This window comes from Dermacentor silvarum, chromosome 5 (genome assembly GCF_013339745.2).
Source record: "Dermacentor silvarum isolate Dsil-2018 chromosome 5, BIME_Dsil_1.4, whole genome shotgun sequence".
Taxonomy (NCBI): domain Eukaryota; kingdom Metazoa; phylum Arthropoda; class Arachnida; order Ixodida; family Ixodidae; genus Dermacentor; species Dermacentor silvarum.
The window spans coordinates 125,886,075-125,900,983 of record NC_051158.1 but is presented as its reverse complement, the minus strand read 5'-3'; the positions used below and the strand labels follow the sequence as shown (position 1 = coordinate 125,900,983).

At 47.3% G+C, this 14,909-nt stretch overlaps 1 protein-coding gene across 1 annotated transcript in view; it reads right to left on the bottom strand.

Moving 5' to 3' along the window:
• Positions 1-14,909, bottom strand: part of LOC119454400 (neuron navigator 3-like) — an 832,501-nt gene that overhangs the window by 320,926 nt on the left and 496,666 nt on the right. Inside the window, 1 exon segment of the mRNA XM_037716347.2 lies at positions 13,791-13,841. Coding sequence (XP_037572275.2) covers positions 13,791-13,841 — 51 coding nt within the window.

Sequence of the window (14,909 nt, the reverse complement as noted above, 5' to 3'; positions counted from 1 at the left end):
TTAGTAAAGTTTTCGCTTTAAAAGTTATGCCGGTCGCACGCACTCTGGCAGTCTGTGTACGCGAAGCCAGTAGAGCAAAATGTTGTATTGCCACAAGAGACGCGCTGCAGATACCGGTGACGAACGCGTCCCTCAGCCACCATGGTGAGAACTGCGGAGAAAGCGCAACCTTTATTCAGGGTTCAAAGTTCTGGAATCACAAGACACGACGTGCTTGATTTTGTAAAAACACGCCACAGCACCGCAGTACGATGAGAGAACGCAGCGAATTTCGCTGACGAGCGCGTCCCGTAACATCTGTTCTTCGTCGTCGGCTAAAGAAGATGCACGCGGTCACCTTTAAAGCTGAGCTTTCTTTGCCTCATATCCCGACTTTTCGGGCGCTGTTGTGATGATCTTGCCACACGTGCCTCCTGGGTTTCTTGCAACAGCACCTAGATGGCGCTCGCCTCCGTGCATCCCTGCCGCCGCGGCAGCGTTTCACAGTTTGTGCGTATGGCACGTGCTGTGCTTGCTTTCCTATGCGACAAAAATGCACATGCTGGGCTGTGGAGGTCGCGTTCTGGACTGTGACAGCGTAAACATTACAATCGTCCATAGCCTGAAGAGAGCGCTCGCAGCCGGCGTCTCAACAGCGTGCTGGCCACGTATGTAGAAGGAGCACGTAAACGCGCGCCACTCCAAAGCGTGCACTCAGCATCGAGGACACCCAGGCCCGAAAGAAGCGTCGCGCGTAACAGGAGCGTCTTCGCTACGAAGCGAAACGTGAGGCAGACCACGAATGTATGTATACAATGTATACATACAATTTTATAATTAATTGAGTTACGTATAGCCCCGTATTTCAATTAAAGTTTATCACTTCTGCCACGATGCGATCTGCCATGTGAGGCAATGATAATGCTGAACTCCCCTATCAGAGATTACGAACAATGACGCACGACAACGCCTCAAGAAAACACGTCTCCCTGTGTGTTCAGTGGACTACGGAGACAAACAATAGTGGTGCAAGCAAGGTAACGTTTATCATCAACTCAACACTCTCGTTTTGGACTAGACGCTGTAGAAATTACACATTCGCCGCCAACGTGGCCGCTAATTATCGTCGGTAAACGCAAATAGCATACAGAGGTTCGCTTACATCGATTCCCACAGTGCGTGGGATCCGCCAATATTTTACAACTAAGTTGATGCAATGCGACGCGCCTAACGCGCGAAGCTTTTGAAAGCACTGGCTTGTACGAAGGAGATTCGAAAAAGGGATTTATTCCGCCGCTCATTGCGTTGTCATTAGGGGTGTCGAAGTGGAATAACAGTGTCACGTATGTATGTATGTATGTATGTATGTATGTAGTATGTATGTATGTATGTATGTATGTATGTATGTATGTATGTATGTATGTATGTATGTATGTATGTATGTATGTATGTATGTATGTATGTATGTATGTATGTATGTATGTATGTATGTATGTATGTATGTATGTATGTATGTATGTATGTAGTATGTATGTATGTATGTATGTAGTATGTATGTATGTATGTATGTATGTATGTATGTATGTATGTATGTATGTATGTATGAATCAATTTATACGAAAGTTCACGACTACGTAACCGCTGCGGTAAACCTGATGTTCTCCATCCACTGCCATGGCCGTGAGTGGTGGCGCTGGCTAGCACTCACAGGGTTAGTTCTAATGAATGGATGAATAAAGCCTTTATTTTAAGCAAGGGGACGGCTCTAGGCCGCTGTTGGGGATTAGGTGGGAAAGGAATGTGGGTTCCCGGATTGTTGGCTGAGGCACATCTTCATCTCAGTCTTTGATCTACCGCTTTATGCAGACTCAGGTGCATGTTCAGTTCCGCCGCTCTCGCGCGGGCTGGTCGACCCCTTTTACACTACTCGAAACAAGCCACTTTGTCTGCCATATGTCGCAATGGCTTTCTGTGTTTCAGGGTTAGTTTGTATTCCAATTCCTAGTCTTCTAATGTCTCCGTGCAGGAAATGTTGAATGTTGGATCTCCCTTGTGAAAAAGTTCCACAGCTCCAAATGAGGTGTTGCAAGTCTGCTCTAATAAAGAGAAATAAACAGCCCAGAAAGTGTAAAACAGCACCGCGGTAGTTCAATCGGTAAGGACATCGCCCGCGTAATGCGAAGACGCGGGTTCGTATCCCACCTGCGGGCATATTGTTCAACCACTTTTATTTTTCACTTACCAGAAACATTAAACTACAGCACGTGATTGTGGACGTTAAAAATAAAGTTCATCCAGGCAGGTAAACTGCCTTAACGCAATTCTTTGTCGCAAAAAAAAAGAAAAAGAAAAAGCTATATGTCTGTATTTGAAATCAATGCGATTATACAGCCTGCCAGGCACTAAAGCTAGAGCCATATATGTGTATTTGGCAGGCCTGATTTGTACTATTCCCTTGTAACTATTTGCAATAAATTATTATTATTATTATTATTATTATTATTATTATTATTATTATTATTATTATTATTATTATTATTATTATTATTATTATTACTGATATTCCCCTGCTGTATTTGCTGATATTGTCACCTGCTGATATTTTTCACAACTCTGTCTTTGTTCTGCTCTGAGGTTTCCGTTGTTGTGTCTTAGTTTCACATGTTGTTAAATTTCCCTTCTCCTCCTTTTTATTATGTATGCATTTTGAGCCTCCGGTTACATGTATGTACACTTTTCTTTTCAAGATTGTTATTTTTTATTCATTGTTTTTTTTTTTTTACTGATACTCACCTGCTGTATTTGTTTTTCTATGTATACGTGCGCCAGCACCTAGACCTCACGGGTTGTTCCTGGGCACGATAAATAAATGATTGATTGATTGATCGATTATTATTATTACTGCGAAACTCTTAAGGGCTCACTCTTCGATGGTCGCGTCCGGCAATAGAAAAAAAATCTTATTGGCCGTACACGGCCAATGAGAGTTCACACCCCTTAAGGCGTGAACTATATAACTCGCACCCTAAGGGTGCGAGTTATAGACACATTTACACACTTTTTGTAAATTAGGTGTAAAGAGCGTAAATTAGTTTATAGTGTAAGCTGTATGTGCGAGTGAAACCACGCGAGGGCGAAGGACACACGCTTTCACGGGAAGCGAACGCACGGCGGAGAGCAAACGCGACTTCCCAGTAGAAGGGAGGTGGTGGGCGAGGAAGGCATCGAGACACCCTAGACTGTGCGTGTGCGTGCCCGCTCTCCCACTGCAGCGCATGCGCGCAGCCCTGCCGGCCTCTGCCGCCTGTGCAGCCGACTCTCTCTGGGCTCTAACCCGCCTATCACTTAACAGTGTCGGTAGCGGCGTTTAGCCGTTCCGTCACGTAGCCAGCGTTTTGACAGCGGTTGTGTGCGGTGCACAACTGTTGTCGACGGCGGCGGCGTTTTGCCCGCGTTCGCACCAAACGCGCGCGGCGCTGGTGACGTGCTTTTGAAGAACGTGCCAACCTTTGCCGTACACCCTATGGCGGTGTGTACAGTAGTGACCATAAGGCCATGGTCCCTGTGGTCACTAATTAAATGAAAACTACCGGATCATAATTTCTCATTCTTTATTACTTCTAATAACCGATTACATCATCACATCTTGATAGTCATAATTGGAAATACATAATTCTCACCATAATACAGCTTCGCTGGTCGTCCATCTCCACCCCATGCAGTGGAAGGGGTGACAGTTTTCACAGCGAAGCTCTTTATTAAGCCAGTCGTAATATGTGGTGCGTAGCAAGAAACTATACCATGAAAGAAAAAATGACAGCAGATCCACGAGGTGAATGATGATGAGTGGGCGAAGCTCCGGAGGGAATCATCGGATCTCCCGCTTAAGGGGACGCTAGCACAAACGCGTTAGAAACGTGCAGTACTCTCTAGTAATGGGGAGCGGCCACAGCGTCTTACGCAGCCATTTACACATGCCGGAACGTGCACCGCGTTTTCCGACGCCATCACATGACTGCTGAGAGAGTATACCCCCCGTATTCATAAACGCTCCTCGACTTGAACTTGACTTGCCACCGCTTTGGGCAGCGCGTTCGAAACGCGTTGAAGGTAAGGTATAGAGGCCACAGCGTCTTACACCAGCTTCTTACACGGGCCGTAACGCGCTAGCACAAATGCGTTAGAAACGCGCTAGAAACGCGGCCTTTCGTTAATGTTGGGTATTTATAGCCATCGTGGTGCGTTTGTCCATGTCCGCTTCGTGGCGTCCCCAGGGACCCCTCGCTTCCGTGGCTCGGAAGCGAGGGGTCCCTGGTTCGATTCCGCGCTATGGACACAACTTCGGAATTTTTTAAAGACGATAGTCTTTCTTGGGGAACTTAAACGCTGAAAATTTGGTCTGTCTGTCTGTCTGTCTGTCACCCGATTCAGCCACCCGGCCAAAGTTGGACCACTTGCTTACCGCCCACACTACTTAAACTGGTACGGCTGTTCATACTTGTGAACGTTATCGATCACAAAGTAAATATTAGGCATATCTGAGGCGCAACATCACTAGGTAAGTATTAGGAGGTGTGTTCCTTTAATAGAAAATACATAGATACGTAACTCTAAAGACCCTAGTTTCTTAAGCTGCGCTGAAAATGCCATGCTATGCGCGCCGACGAACGACGTTCCCCGACTGCGCGCCGACGAGCGCCCTCTACCATGGAGGAAGGAAACCCTCTGCACAAGCTCATGTTTCCCGATGTATTGCCAGATGGCGTCCATGTCTCACGCAGCGTAAAGTCCCTAAAAAAAATAAAGTAGTGCCAACCGCACCCCTTCGCCTCTGCCTCCTCTCTCAGCAGCTGCAGCAGCGCCCCTACAGCGTCCAGGAGGAAACTAGGGACGCGAAAGCGAAAGCGGCGCGCGGCCGCGCTCGGGCAGCCGCTCGGCGAACGGTACGCCGGTGCATAGCCTCCTCTATACTTATAGAGGAGGCTATGGCCGGTGTCGTCTGTGGAACGCGCGCTCGTTTCGCGGCTCTTCGGGTCGGCATCGCGTGCCAAAATAAACAACGCAGTGGACAGACAAAATGGCGCCTTCACTACCTTCAGAAAAGCTAGTGCGTCATGCTTGCAGATTCTTAGCGCCGCCGAGTTTACACGGCGATAGTGGCGCTGCCATCGAGAGCGTCAGCGCCGAGCGCGTACGCAAGCAAACGGTCGGCTCTCGCATCGAGTATTGCTTGCTTGAGGTGATGTTTTTTGCAGTGCAAGCGTTTTTATTATTTCACTGGTCTACAAAGCATGATACTTGCCGTATTTATCTCTCGAACACTCTTCCAATGAATCGCTTTAGACCGCAGTGCTCTAGTCCGTTTAGCGGAAACATTTGAACAAGCCCATCTTTTCGGCCAACAGCCATGCCACCCCTCAACTGGCTCCATTTACAATCTGCAAGACACGCGGGAGAGGAGGAGCCTGCATGGGCGACACGAATGGCGCTACTTTAGTTTTTTTTAGGGACTTTAACGCAGCGCCTCCTCAATTTTATCAATGCCAGCCAGATGCGGCCGATTCAACATAAAGGAAGCGCTGTCTGAGGCAGGGCAAAACATAAATGGCCGCTTGATGAAATAATGCGGTAAAATGAAATCTGTTCAAACAAACCTTCATGCCAGGACGGAAATGGTACGAGAACAGCATCACGGGTGGCCGCGCATCAGACCAGCACTCATATAGTACGGCCGGCAGAAGACTATCGTCTTTCGACGACATTTGCAGCGAAGCACTCAGATACGCGGCAAATTTTTTTTTTCTCATTTTTCTCAGACTGGTTACACACTACTACTACTACTACGACGGGGACGGAACGGGTGCCGCTATAAGGAGCTTCGCCCCTAAAAGAAACTTTCTTGCCGATGTGGAATTCGAGCCCGCGTACCCCCGGTCTCAAAGCGAGCGTCGTAACCACTAGGCTATACAGCCACACCTGCAGAGCATGCATTTATGCGAACCATATGATTGCGTTCGAGCGTCGTCGTCTTCGTCCACAGCTGGCGCGGTCGTACGCTCGTGCTCTGCGAGGTGAAGAGGTTTTGCGCGCTATGAGAGCGAGAGAGAGAGAGAGAGAGAGAGACGCCTTCACGAAGCAGGTCTCCTGGAACGTGGTGTCGGTGTTGCAAGCTGCGCTATGCAACACGCAGTGACGGCCGTAAGTCCGAGACGCACGAATAGAAATTATCATCATCATGAGTAATAAGATGAAAAGTTCGCGCGCACTTAATTCCGGAAAATGCTGGGCTACGATCGCCCAGCTTCGCTGTTTCAAGGGTTGCGCGGCCGAGTGCAAGGTTATTTATTATTGTTATTAATATTATCGTCATTATTATTATATATTACGATGTATTAATGATAATAACCTAACCTTGATTGATGCTAAGACCAAAGTCATGACTTTTACCCGCGAAACAGCAAGCATTTATTTTTATTTTTCGGCAGATTCTGTACCATTGTGTACTTTTTGTAACAACCATACACTTTTCAGCTCACACTAAACGCGTTGCAATACGGGGTATGCGCACTCTTGGCTCTGTTGGCCGACTATCGAGAGAATTCAATTATGCTACACCGTTCCGCAAGTTGTACACAACAAACTGTCTTCCTCAACTCGAATACGCGTCGGTCGTCTGGAACGGCGTCTCTAGACCCAAAAGTGACATTATAGATCGGGTGCAGAAAAAACTTTCAAAGGATATATTATCACCGCTTTGCTAACGCGGACGCTGGACCTTGCTCTAGCACTGTTGGATTATTGTCACTGCCCTTACTTAGTGCTGACCTTCGGTTTCTTTTCAAACTCCTTCACGGTATCCTCATGTGCCCCGAACTCCTCAGTTGTATCATATTTCGTATTCCGCGCAAGATCCCCAGAGAGCATAACCCTTTCCATCTCCCTGCCTGTCATCACCAGCACTGAACGGTTCGCAGAATACAGAGTCTTTAAAACACCCACTTTCATGACCTGGATATTTTTCGCAACTCTCTGTCTTTGTTCTTTTCCGAGCTTTGCGTTGCTCAGTCATATAATTTCGTAGTTTTACATACAGTTCAACTGCCCTTCTCCTCCCTTCTCTTACGTATTCATTTTGCGCCATGTTGTATGTACACTCTTCTTTTCAAGATTGCTACTTTTATTAATTGTTTTGTTTTACTGATATTCCCCTGCAGTTTTTTTTATGTATGCATGCGCCCGCACATAGACCTCATGGTTGTTCCTGGGCACGATAAATAAATGATTGATTGATTGATTATTATTATTATTATTATTATTATTATTGCTACTACTACTACTACTACTACTACTACTACTACTACTACTACTACTACTACTACTACTACTACTACTACTACTACTACTACTACTACTACTACTACTACTACTACTACTATTGAATCATTGCTCCGTTCGTTTTTCCTTCAGTGAGCGCGTACAAATGTTCCGGTAACGGTCCTGCGCCCGACCCGACAGAGGCGGTGAGTAAGGAGGAAGAGGAGGAGTGGTTCTGGTCGAGAAAGGGAAAGGTCGACGCTATCTTCTGCAGCCCTTGAAGGAGTACGGCTCAGCGCCAAATAAGTGAACCGAAGGCAAACAAAGCGAGATACTTCTCGAGCTCCCTCGGTGGTTCGAGTTCCCTCTCATCTCGGTCCGATGCGCCCACATGGCACGACTGACTGAGCGACGGCGTAGGCGATGACACGGCCACGCGTGGAGGATGCGGGACGGCGGTTCGGAAAAAGAAAGAACGAAGTGTATAGGGATGATGAATGCGACCGGCGGCTGTGCCCAACGACCTCGACTGTATATTCGTGTAACGAGGCTTACGGAGCTGAGCTTCGATCGTCGGTCGTCGATGACGGCGCCGCACCTTTGTAATCACTCTCGCCAGGGCCACGTTACGAGCGTCTCCGACGGGGAAGATTCGCGCGCGAAATAAGAAAAGAAAAATAAATAAAATGACGCAGCTGAAGAAGTACCCTTGTTCTGGAGACAGATGTCGAGAGGCCCGAGTGTAGGTCGATGCCGGCTGCTTCGGTTAGTCTGGAATGTTGGTCTGGTACGTGGCGCCGCGAGTGGTGAGGAGTATGTATACAGGGGGTCCCAACTATCATGCACCAACGTTTAAATATATGCAAATGCCACGTAGCTGCACAGAACTAAGGTAATGTTGTTTGCCGTCGCTTGGAGACACTCAGATTATTTTTTACTTTCCGCCTAATTACATGATTAGTCTTAATTAAAGAATCAACTTCTCAAATGTTATAACTAGATTAAAAGTGTCAATGAGAAAACAGTAGAGCCACATGAAAAACTTCCGACACAGCTTTCTGTTGCTCAATACGTGCTACATAAAAGTGTTTTTCCGAGCGTGAAAGAGCCCGCGAATACACGCAAAGTGCTTCGAGCGGCCAGTCGCGTGGCATTTTGACATTCCGATGGGGGCGGCATGCAATATTGCTCGTGCATCGTGCATTATTAAAGGGCAAGTTAAGGAAGTATGCGTGGTCAAAACTATTCCGGAGCCCCCTATGAGCTACGGCGTGCCTCATAATGAGGTCGTTTTTTCAGCACGTAAATATCCCAGGATTTAATTTCTCTGAAAGCATCGAACCGAAAACAATAAAGGACAAATGAAGCTAATCGTTGCTATGCAATAATACTGGTATAAAAAATGATCTCAGAGAATGTCAATTAAGGATGCACAAGGTCGCTCGAAGCCAGACGGACGAAATTTAGCCAAATCCGTCTACTCCCCGTCGTTCGCAAGCACGATGGTTAAAGTACCGCTTGCGAAAATAGCGTAACCACCACAGCGCCGAATTCTCGTCGAGCTTATTTGTTTACTTAAACAGTTAGTATGCCTGAATGAGGAAACTGACGGTCATGCGGCGAGCCCTGCCGTGGCTTCACCAACACTCTCTGCAACTTAATTGAAGAAGCAGCTAGGCTCACGGGCGCTAACTTTTCGGCGAGCTGGAGCGCGGAACGAAGCAAATTAACGTATTTTAGGTGCTAGCGGCGCTACCCTTTTCGGCAGAGACGACAGTCCTCGTTAAATGCGTCGCTGAACAGCCCCTGCAACCGGACCCGTTTTGTAATGCAAACCTCAGTGCGCGTGCGCTTGTACATGTTTACGTGTGCAACGACGGGTGAAGCTGCCAGTGAGATTTTGCATACGCCTGTTTCAATGCGGTCGTTTTTGTTTGTTTCTTTTTTCGTTTTTTTAGTGCCCTTTGGAGCCTTTGAAAAGTTTGTAGTGAGTTGGCTTCGTTTAACCACTCCCCGTCGAGTTAAGATAGATCTGAAAAAAAAAAAGGCATTCTATATTACTGCCACTTCCATCCACTGTCGGAACCGCTGTGCTCCGCTGTGTACGCATGACTAAGTTAGCAGAGAAATGCGAACGCAGCGTGTTATAAGGCATCTATTACGGCTGGACGCCCAGTTCGAGTAGTTTACGGCAACTAACGCGAATACGCGGTGGGACAGACACACACAAACAAAATGTACGCTCAAGACAAGCGTGAAGTCTTGGGGACTAAATAATGACTGAAACTTTGCCGACACTGTCCTCGTGGCAACGCGGTCAGGCGATTACATTAATGGCTTTCCGGAAAACTTTGGGCCTGGTTCTGTTACTCATTAGGGCCAAACAGGCCATGCTGTTTTGTTGAAAAAATTCAGAGCCTTTTCCCTGTCGAGAAAATGGGGGTAAGCGAAGCTTGTGGCAAGAGTACACTGTCGCAGGCGTTCCGCTTCGTATGCCCTAAACTCGGGGACGGCGGCTCTTCGCTGACGTTTGGCCTGGGCTTCGGGAGCCCTCTCGCTAAAATCGGCACGGAAGAATTGGACGACAAGCTTCGCTTACCCCCACTTTCTCGACAGGAGAAGGGCTAGTGCCTTTGTCTCTTTGGGTCCCACGTGTGACAAGGGTAGTTCAAGGGTGTGTTACAGGTCCCAAAGTGCACAGGGGTATGTGCCACTGAGCTTGGACCCTTTCTGCACTATAACCAGGATCGGCCCACTTTTCAGCGCGACAACACCACCACTACCGACACTTGTGAGCCTACAAAGCTTCGCTTAAAAAGGACACAGACAAGGACAATTAGGCAGCTGTAGAGTATTGACACAGCAGAGTAATTTACCATAGAGCGTTACCGTTCTGCCAACACCGGTATTAAATATCCCTGGCAAGCGTTCTCACAGCGTGTTATAGGGCCTCATAGCATCAATCGCAGGAATTCCTGCGGACCGTTGCTGAAAGTTTGAGCCGGTTTACCATTTCTGTTTCTTCGCAAAACCGCAGAAGAGCGCATGATATGTTTCCGCGCGCTCACGCCCCTTCGACTCCCTCCTTCAGCTTCGCGCCTAACATCGACCTTTTGAATCATTCACAGACTCGCACGCGCTTTCTCGGGTGTGTCCCGCACAAACAGCGCGTGGTTGCCTGCCTGCCCGAGAGACGAGCGAGGCCTTGAATGCTCGCTCTTCGTGACGAAGGCGCGAGCAGGCATGCGCAAGCAAGCGCATGCATAACGCTCGGAGTCGTTTGTGCTTCTAACTCGTCGTCGCTTGCCCGGCGACTTCTACGAAGACGAGCGCGACCTTGCCGGCCCGTCGTCCGAAGATCGTGGCTGCGGCGACCGGGTCGACGGAGAAAAACAGCTCTCGTGACGAGACGCTGTCACGAAGAGTTAGTTGCTCGCCCGCCCGCCCGCACGCTCGACGACGCATTCCCGAGCGAGTCTTTTATTACGCTCGGCGGCCGGGTGTGATACGCCGCACTTGGCACGTGGCCCTGCGTGCCCTTCGTGGAAGTGAACCGCTGCGGTATTCAAAGAAGCGCTGTCACGTGATTTACGAGTTGTAGTGACGGAACCATACCTTCAAAGCCCGCAGAAGAACCACATTTGACAACTGTGAAGGCCCGGAATTGAATTGAATTCTTGGGTCGTGCGAGCCAAAGCCACGATATGATGCTGCGGGCTGGATTAGCGCTGGCAACAAATTCCTGTGTCGCAAGTCCTGGCCGCATGTCCCTGTGTCTGAGCACTTCGTCATGGGACGCAGTCGAGTCCCTGATACACCTTCTTGCACGAACACGAGCAGATGGTTTCTTAAGAAAACGTCGCTTTATGCGTTGAAGCACAAAATTAACTGGAACGCCAATGCATTTCTCCGCAAAGTTCGGGAACTAATATCTCGAAACTGGTGTCATCCCGAGAATTAACTCCGAGTGGATCCGCCTTGCGAACTCCACGGCTAGAATTTGTAAATTGCAATATGGGCCATCAGGTAATTAGTTAAAAATTTAATTAGTGAGTTTTTTTGAATTATTCGATTATGCTTTTCAATTTCTTGTGCAAGTAATGTCCGCCTCTTCGAGTAGACCAGCTCATTAACTAGAATTGTGCTATCTGCCACAGGCAACCTTAAATAAACTTTGAACGTGTTCGCTTAAACACCCTGTATATATATACACGAATTCGTGGGTTCGATATATCCGAGTTCGACTGTATATATGTAAAGATACAAGTTTTGCTAATGATATATCGCCATAGCGACAGTTTCGTAGGGTGTCAGAACCCACTAACCCTCCCCCTGGTTACCGTCCTGATTGAAAGTGCTTCTTTGATGAACAAACAGTTGAGACACATTCATCCATTATTCTTTCGTTGATTCTCTTCCAGATCACGCAGTCACCTGATCACAGTATAGCAGGCACGGGGAGTTACTGGCTTTCAACGAAGCGTAAAGCATGATCGAGTGCTGGCACGTGGCCTGCTGGCGCGTGGACTGTTCGCGCGCGCCGTCAACACCACTTACAAGACGAAAAGAAAGGCTTACCGAGCGCCGTTCATAATAACATGCCGCGAATAGGGACGCGCTTGCGCGGCCAAATCTGTGTTTTTGGCTCGGCTCGCGCGGGTGATTCACACGCGGCGCGCAGTCGCACCGGAAGCAAGGGGGGTGTTCAGCTCGACACGTCGAGGAGGAGCCCGCCAATGCCTTCGGTGTAATGGAAAAACGAGCCACTCATCACGCATGCCACCTAGCGAGCGAGCAGTGACTAAGAACAAAGGACGCTTGCCGGTGACACGCCCACCAGCGCCAGCTGGTGAGTGCGCCGAGAGAACGCGAGACAAGGCAGAAACCGAGGCTTCCTCAAAGACTACACACGTCGTGGTAGACGGAAGTTCGAGAGTCACTCGAGCCAGTTAGCAGCTATTAGCTGTTTTTGCTGAATCTATGAGAAAGGGATGGCATCGTCGGTGACGCAGTCCGCCCCGTTCGTCCTGGCTACACAAAAGGAAATCTGAAAGCAAACGTCGAATTTCTGTGTAAAGGTGGTACTTATGCTTGTTTGCGCATCGAAATAAGAAAAAAAAAAGTTCGATGACGCGGTTTCTTGAATACGAATGCTATGTGTATAGAAAATAGCCGTGAGTGAGGTTCTTATACTTAGGTGGTTGCATAATTTTCTCCTTACAAAGTGCAGTACGTATACGTTTAACGCAAATAAATCTTTTGGTTGAACAGCTTGGCTAACGTTAGCTGGGTCACACGGTAGATGGCTAGATGTCCTTCTTTCACGTTCGGTAAAAGAAGGCGAGTCGTTACTTAATGGCTCCGGAGTCCTGTACGTGCACAAGTTACACCGTAGCACTTTGTCATTACAATTACTTCAGCATTTCTCAGATAGAAACACTGTTCATAGAACTAAGCCTGCATAACATTTACGTGGCGTTCAATATTCTAGCCAACTAAAAAGCAACAGGGGAAGCGACTCCTTGTTTTCAAAACACAGGTAAAAAGGCTTACGGACGATAAAATCTACTGATGTGCAGTAGACTCTTCTAAATTACGAATCTAGTGCAGTCGCTCTGCTTTTGCACCTGAAGAAGCCGCTGGCAAAACACGTGGCGATGAAAGAACAGTTATCGAAATGAGCGCTGCAGAGCTACAAAGAGACGCTACCGCCATCTCTGGACACTCTTGGAAACTACGCGAAAAGTTTTGCGCACTGGCGGCTAGACGGGCTGCCGTGGTTTCAATAAAGTGCTCGAGAAGTGGGGAAGGCTCGACTGATGGCTCGTTGCAGGGCGTTAACAGCCAAGCTATGCCAAACGGAGTGTTGCGGGCTCGTGAGTTGCAGTGACCGAGTGCAGAGCGAGAAAATTATTAAAACGCACGCGGGCTCTTGGGCAGTGCCACTAAAGCTTTGCCGTACACATTCAGTCCGATATTTTCGCGCATTCGCACTTAGTGCAACTGTAATTAAACATAGCCCTCCTTAGATCGTCGACTGATGTCGCGGGACGACACAGTTTAGTTCTTATTGTATACAGAATATGAATACAGAAATAAATTGTCAAATTTTGTATCAGCTATAGTATTCCCTATAAAATTGTCTATTGAATATTGTTTAATCGAGATCTGAAAATAATGTGATATTGGTTTTGATATGCATAGTGATCGAATATATTTCGTGCATAGTCATTGCTGCTCACGTTGAAGCTTATGGGTCATATTCGTTTCCCACCTAACCTGCTGTCTGCCTTCTGAAGGAAATCCTGCATCTGCGTCATAGTGAATAATTTCAGCTTTTTTTTTCAGGTCTCCCTTCACCCAATATGGAAATTAAATAAATAAAAAAATAGAAATCGGGTGTGTCAAAGCTTGCGGTAACGGGTCGTCTGGTTATCATTTCGCTGCGTGCTGCGCCAAGGTCTCGAAGATGATCACGTGACTTAATTCGCACTTACCGGTTGCGCAGCTCCTGTCTCGGAGGCGGCTGTCACTTTCTACGGTGGGACCTGTAAGAATCGAGAAATAATATTCAGACAATAGTCCTATCTTTACTTAGCAGTGAAGCAAGTCAGAGTGGTATTTCCTCCCGCGTAGCTACTTTGTGAATAAAGGTTCTGCAGAACCCACATCATACCAGAAGCAATAAATTCACGCCATCGTTACAATGACATGCTTATTTTGCCGCTTTCAGCTTTCTCAGACGCAGTTTACTAAACGATATATGCGTATTATGTTTCAGGGCTACAAAGCTGCAACGCGGCCATCAGAATTTATTAATTTCAAATTTCGAATAACTTTTACTAAAAGATGTGAGAGCGAAAGATGTGAGATGTGAAAGTTATGTGACCTTCAGTAACTCGAATTTGAAGAATATATAAAATTTCGTTGAAATTAATTTACAATTTCTGTAAAACAAGAAAAGTATCTTTTTCAGTTCTTTTTTTAAAAGGGGAATGGCAACTAACGCGGAAATAAATTGAAATCATTTCATCAGAACGAAAAAAATACAAAGAGTGACTAGAAGGCTCTTAAACACAAACATTCTAAATTAAACAAAACGGCAAGAAGAAACTAGAGTGCTTGGAACAAACACAACACCTAAAAAATGGCAACAAAAATTATAGAAGCCGATTGGCACACATTTCGCTCCCACATGCATGCAGGACACGAACGTACGCAAGTAAGGTGCATTTCAATTGATTGCCATTGACCATCGATCGCCTCACGTGCACCTTTATCGGCTAACCCGATTCGATAGGAAGTGGCGAAAAAACACGTGAGCAGGCCTACTTCCCGTCGTTCGAGTGATGGGCGGGAAAAAACACCGTGACGTCACGAATCCCAATGACCGCAATAATTTATCACTCCAAATGGTACGCCACTCCGAGCTCGCAAAAGCATCGCAGAAAGTGACCGAACGAGAATAAGGCAGCAGCTGTCCTTCTCAAGCGGTCTCGCTTTCCAGCCCTTCCTAAGCCTGAGAGTTCGTCTATATTTACGGCATATATCTCCTTCAGCTAACGCGCGACACCGTAGCCGCTCCTCAATTTCGCGTCTGCTTTAGCCGCCACAAA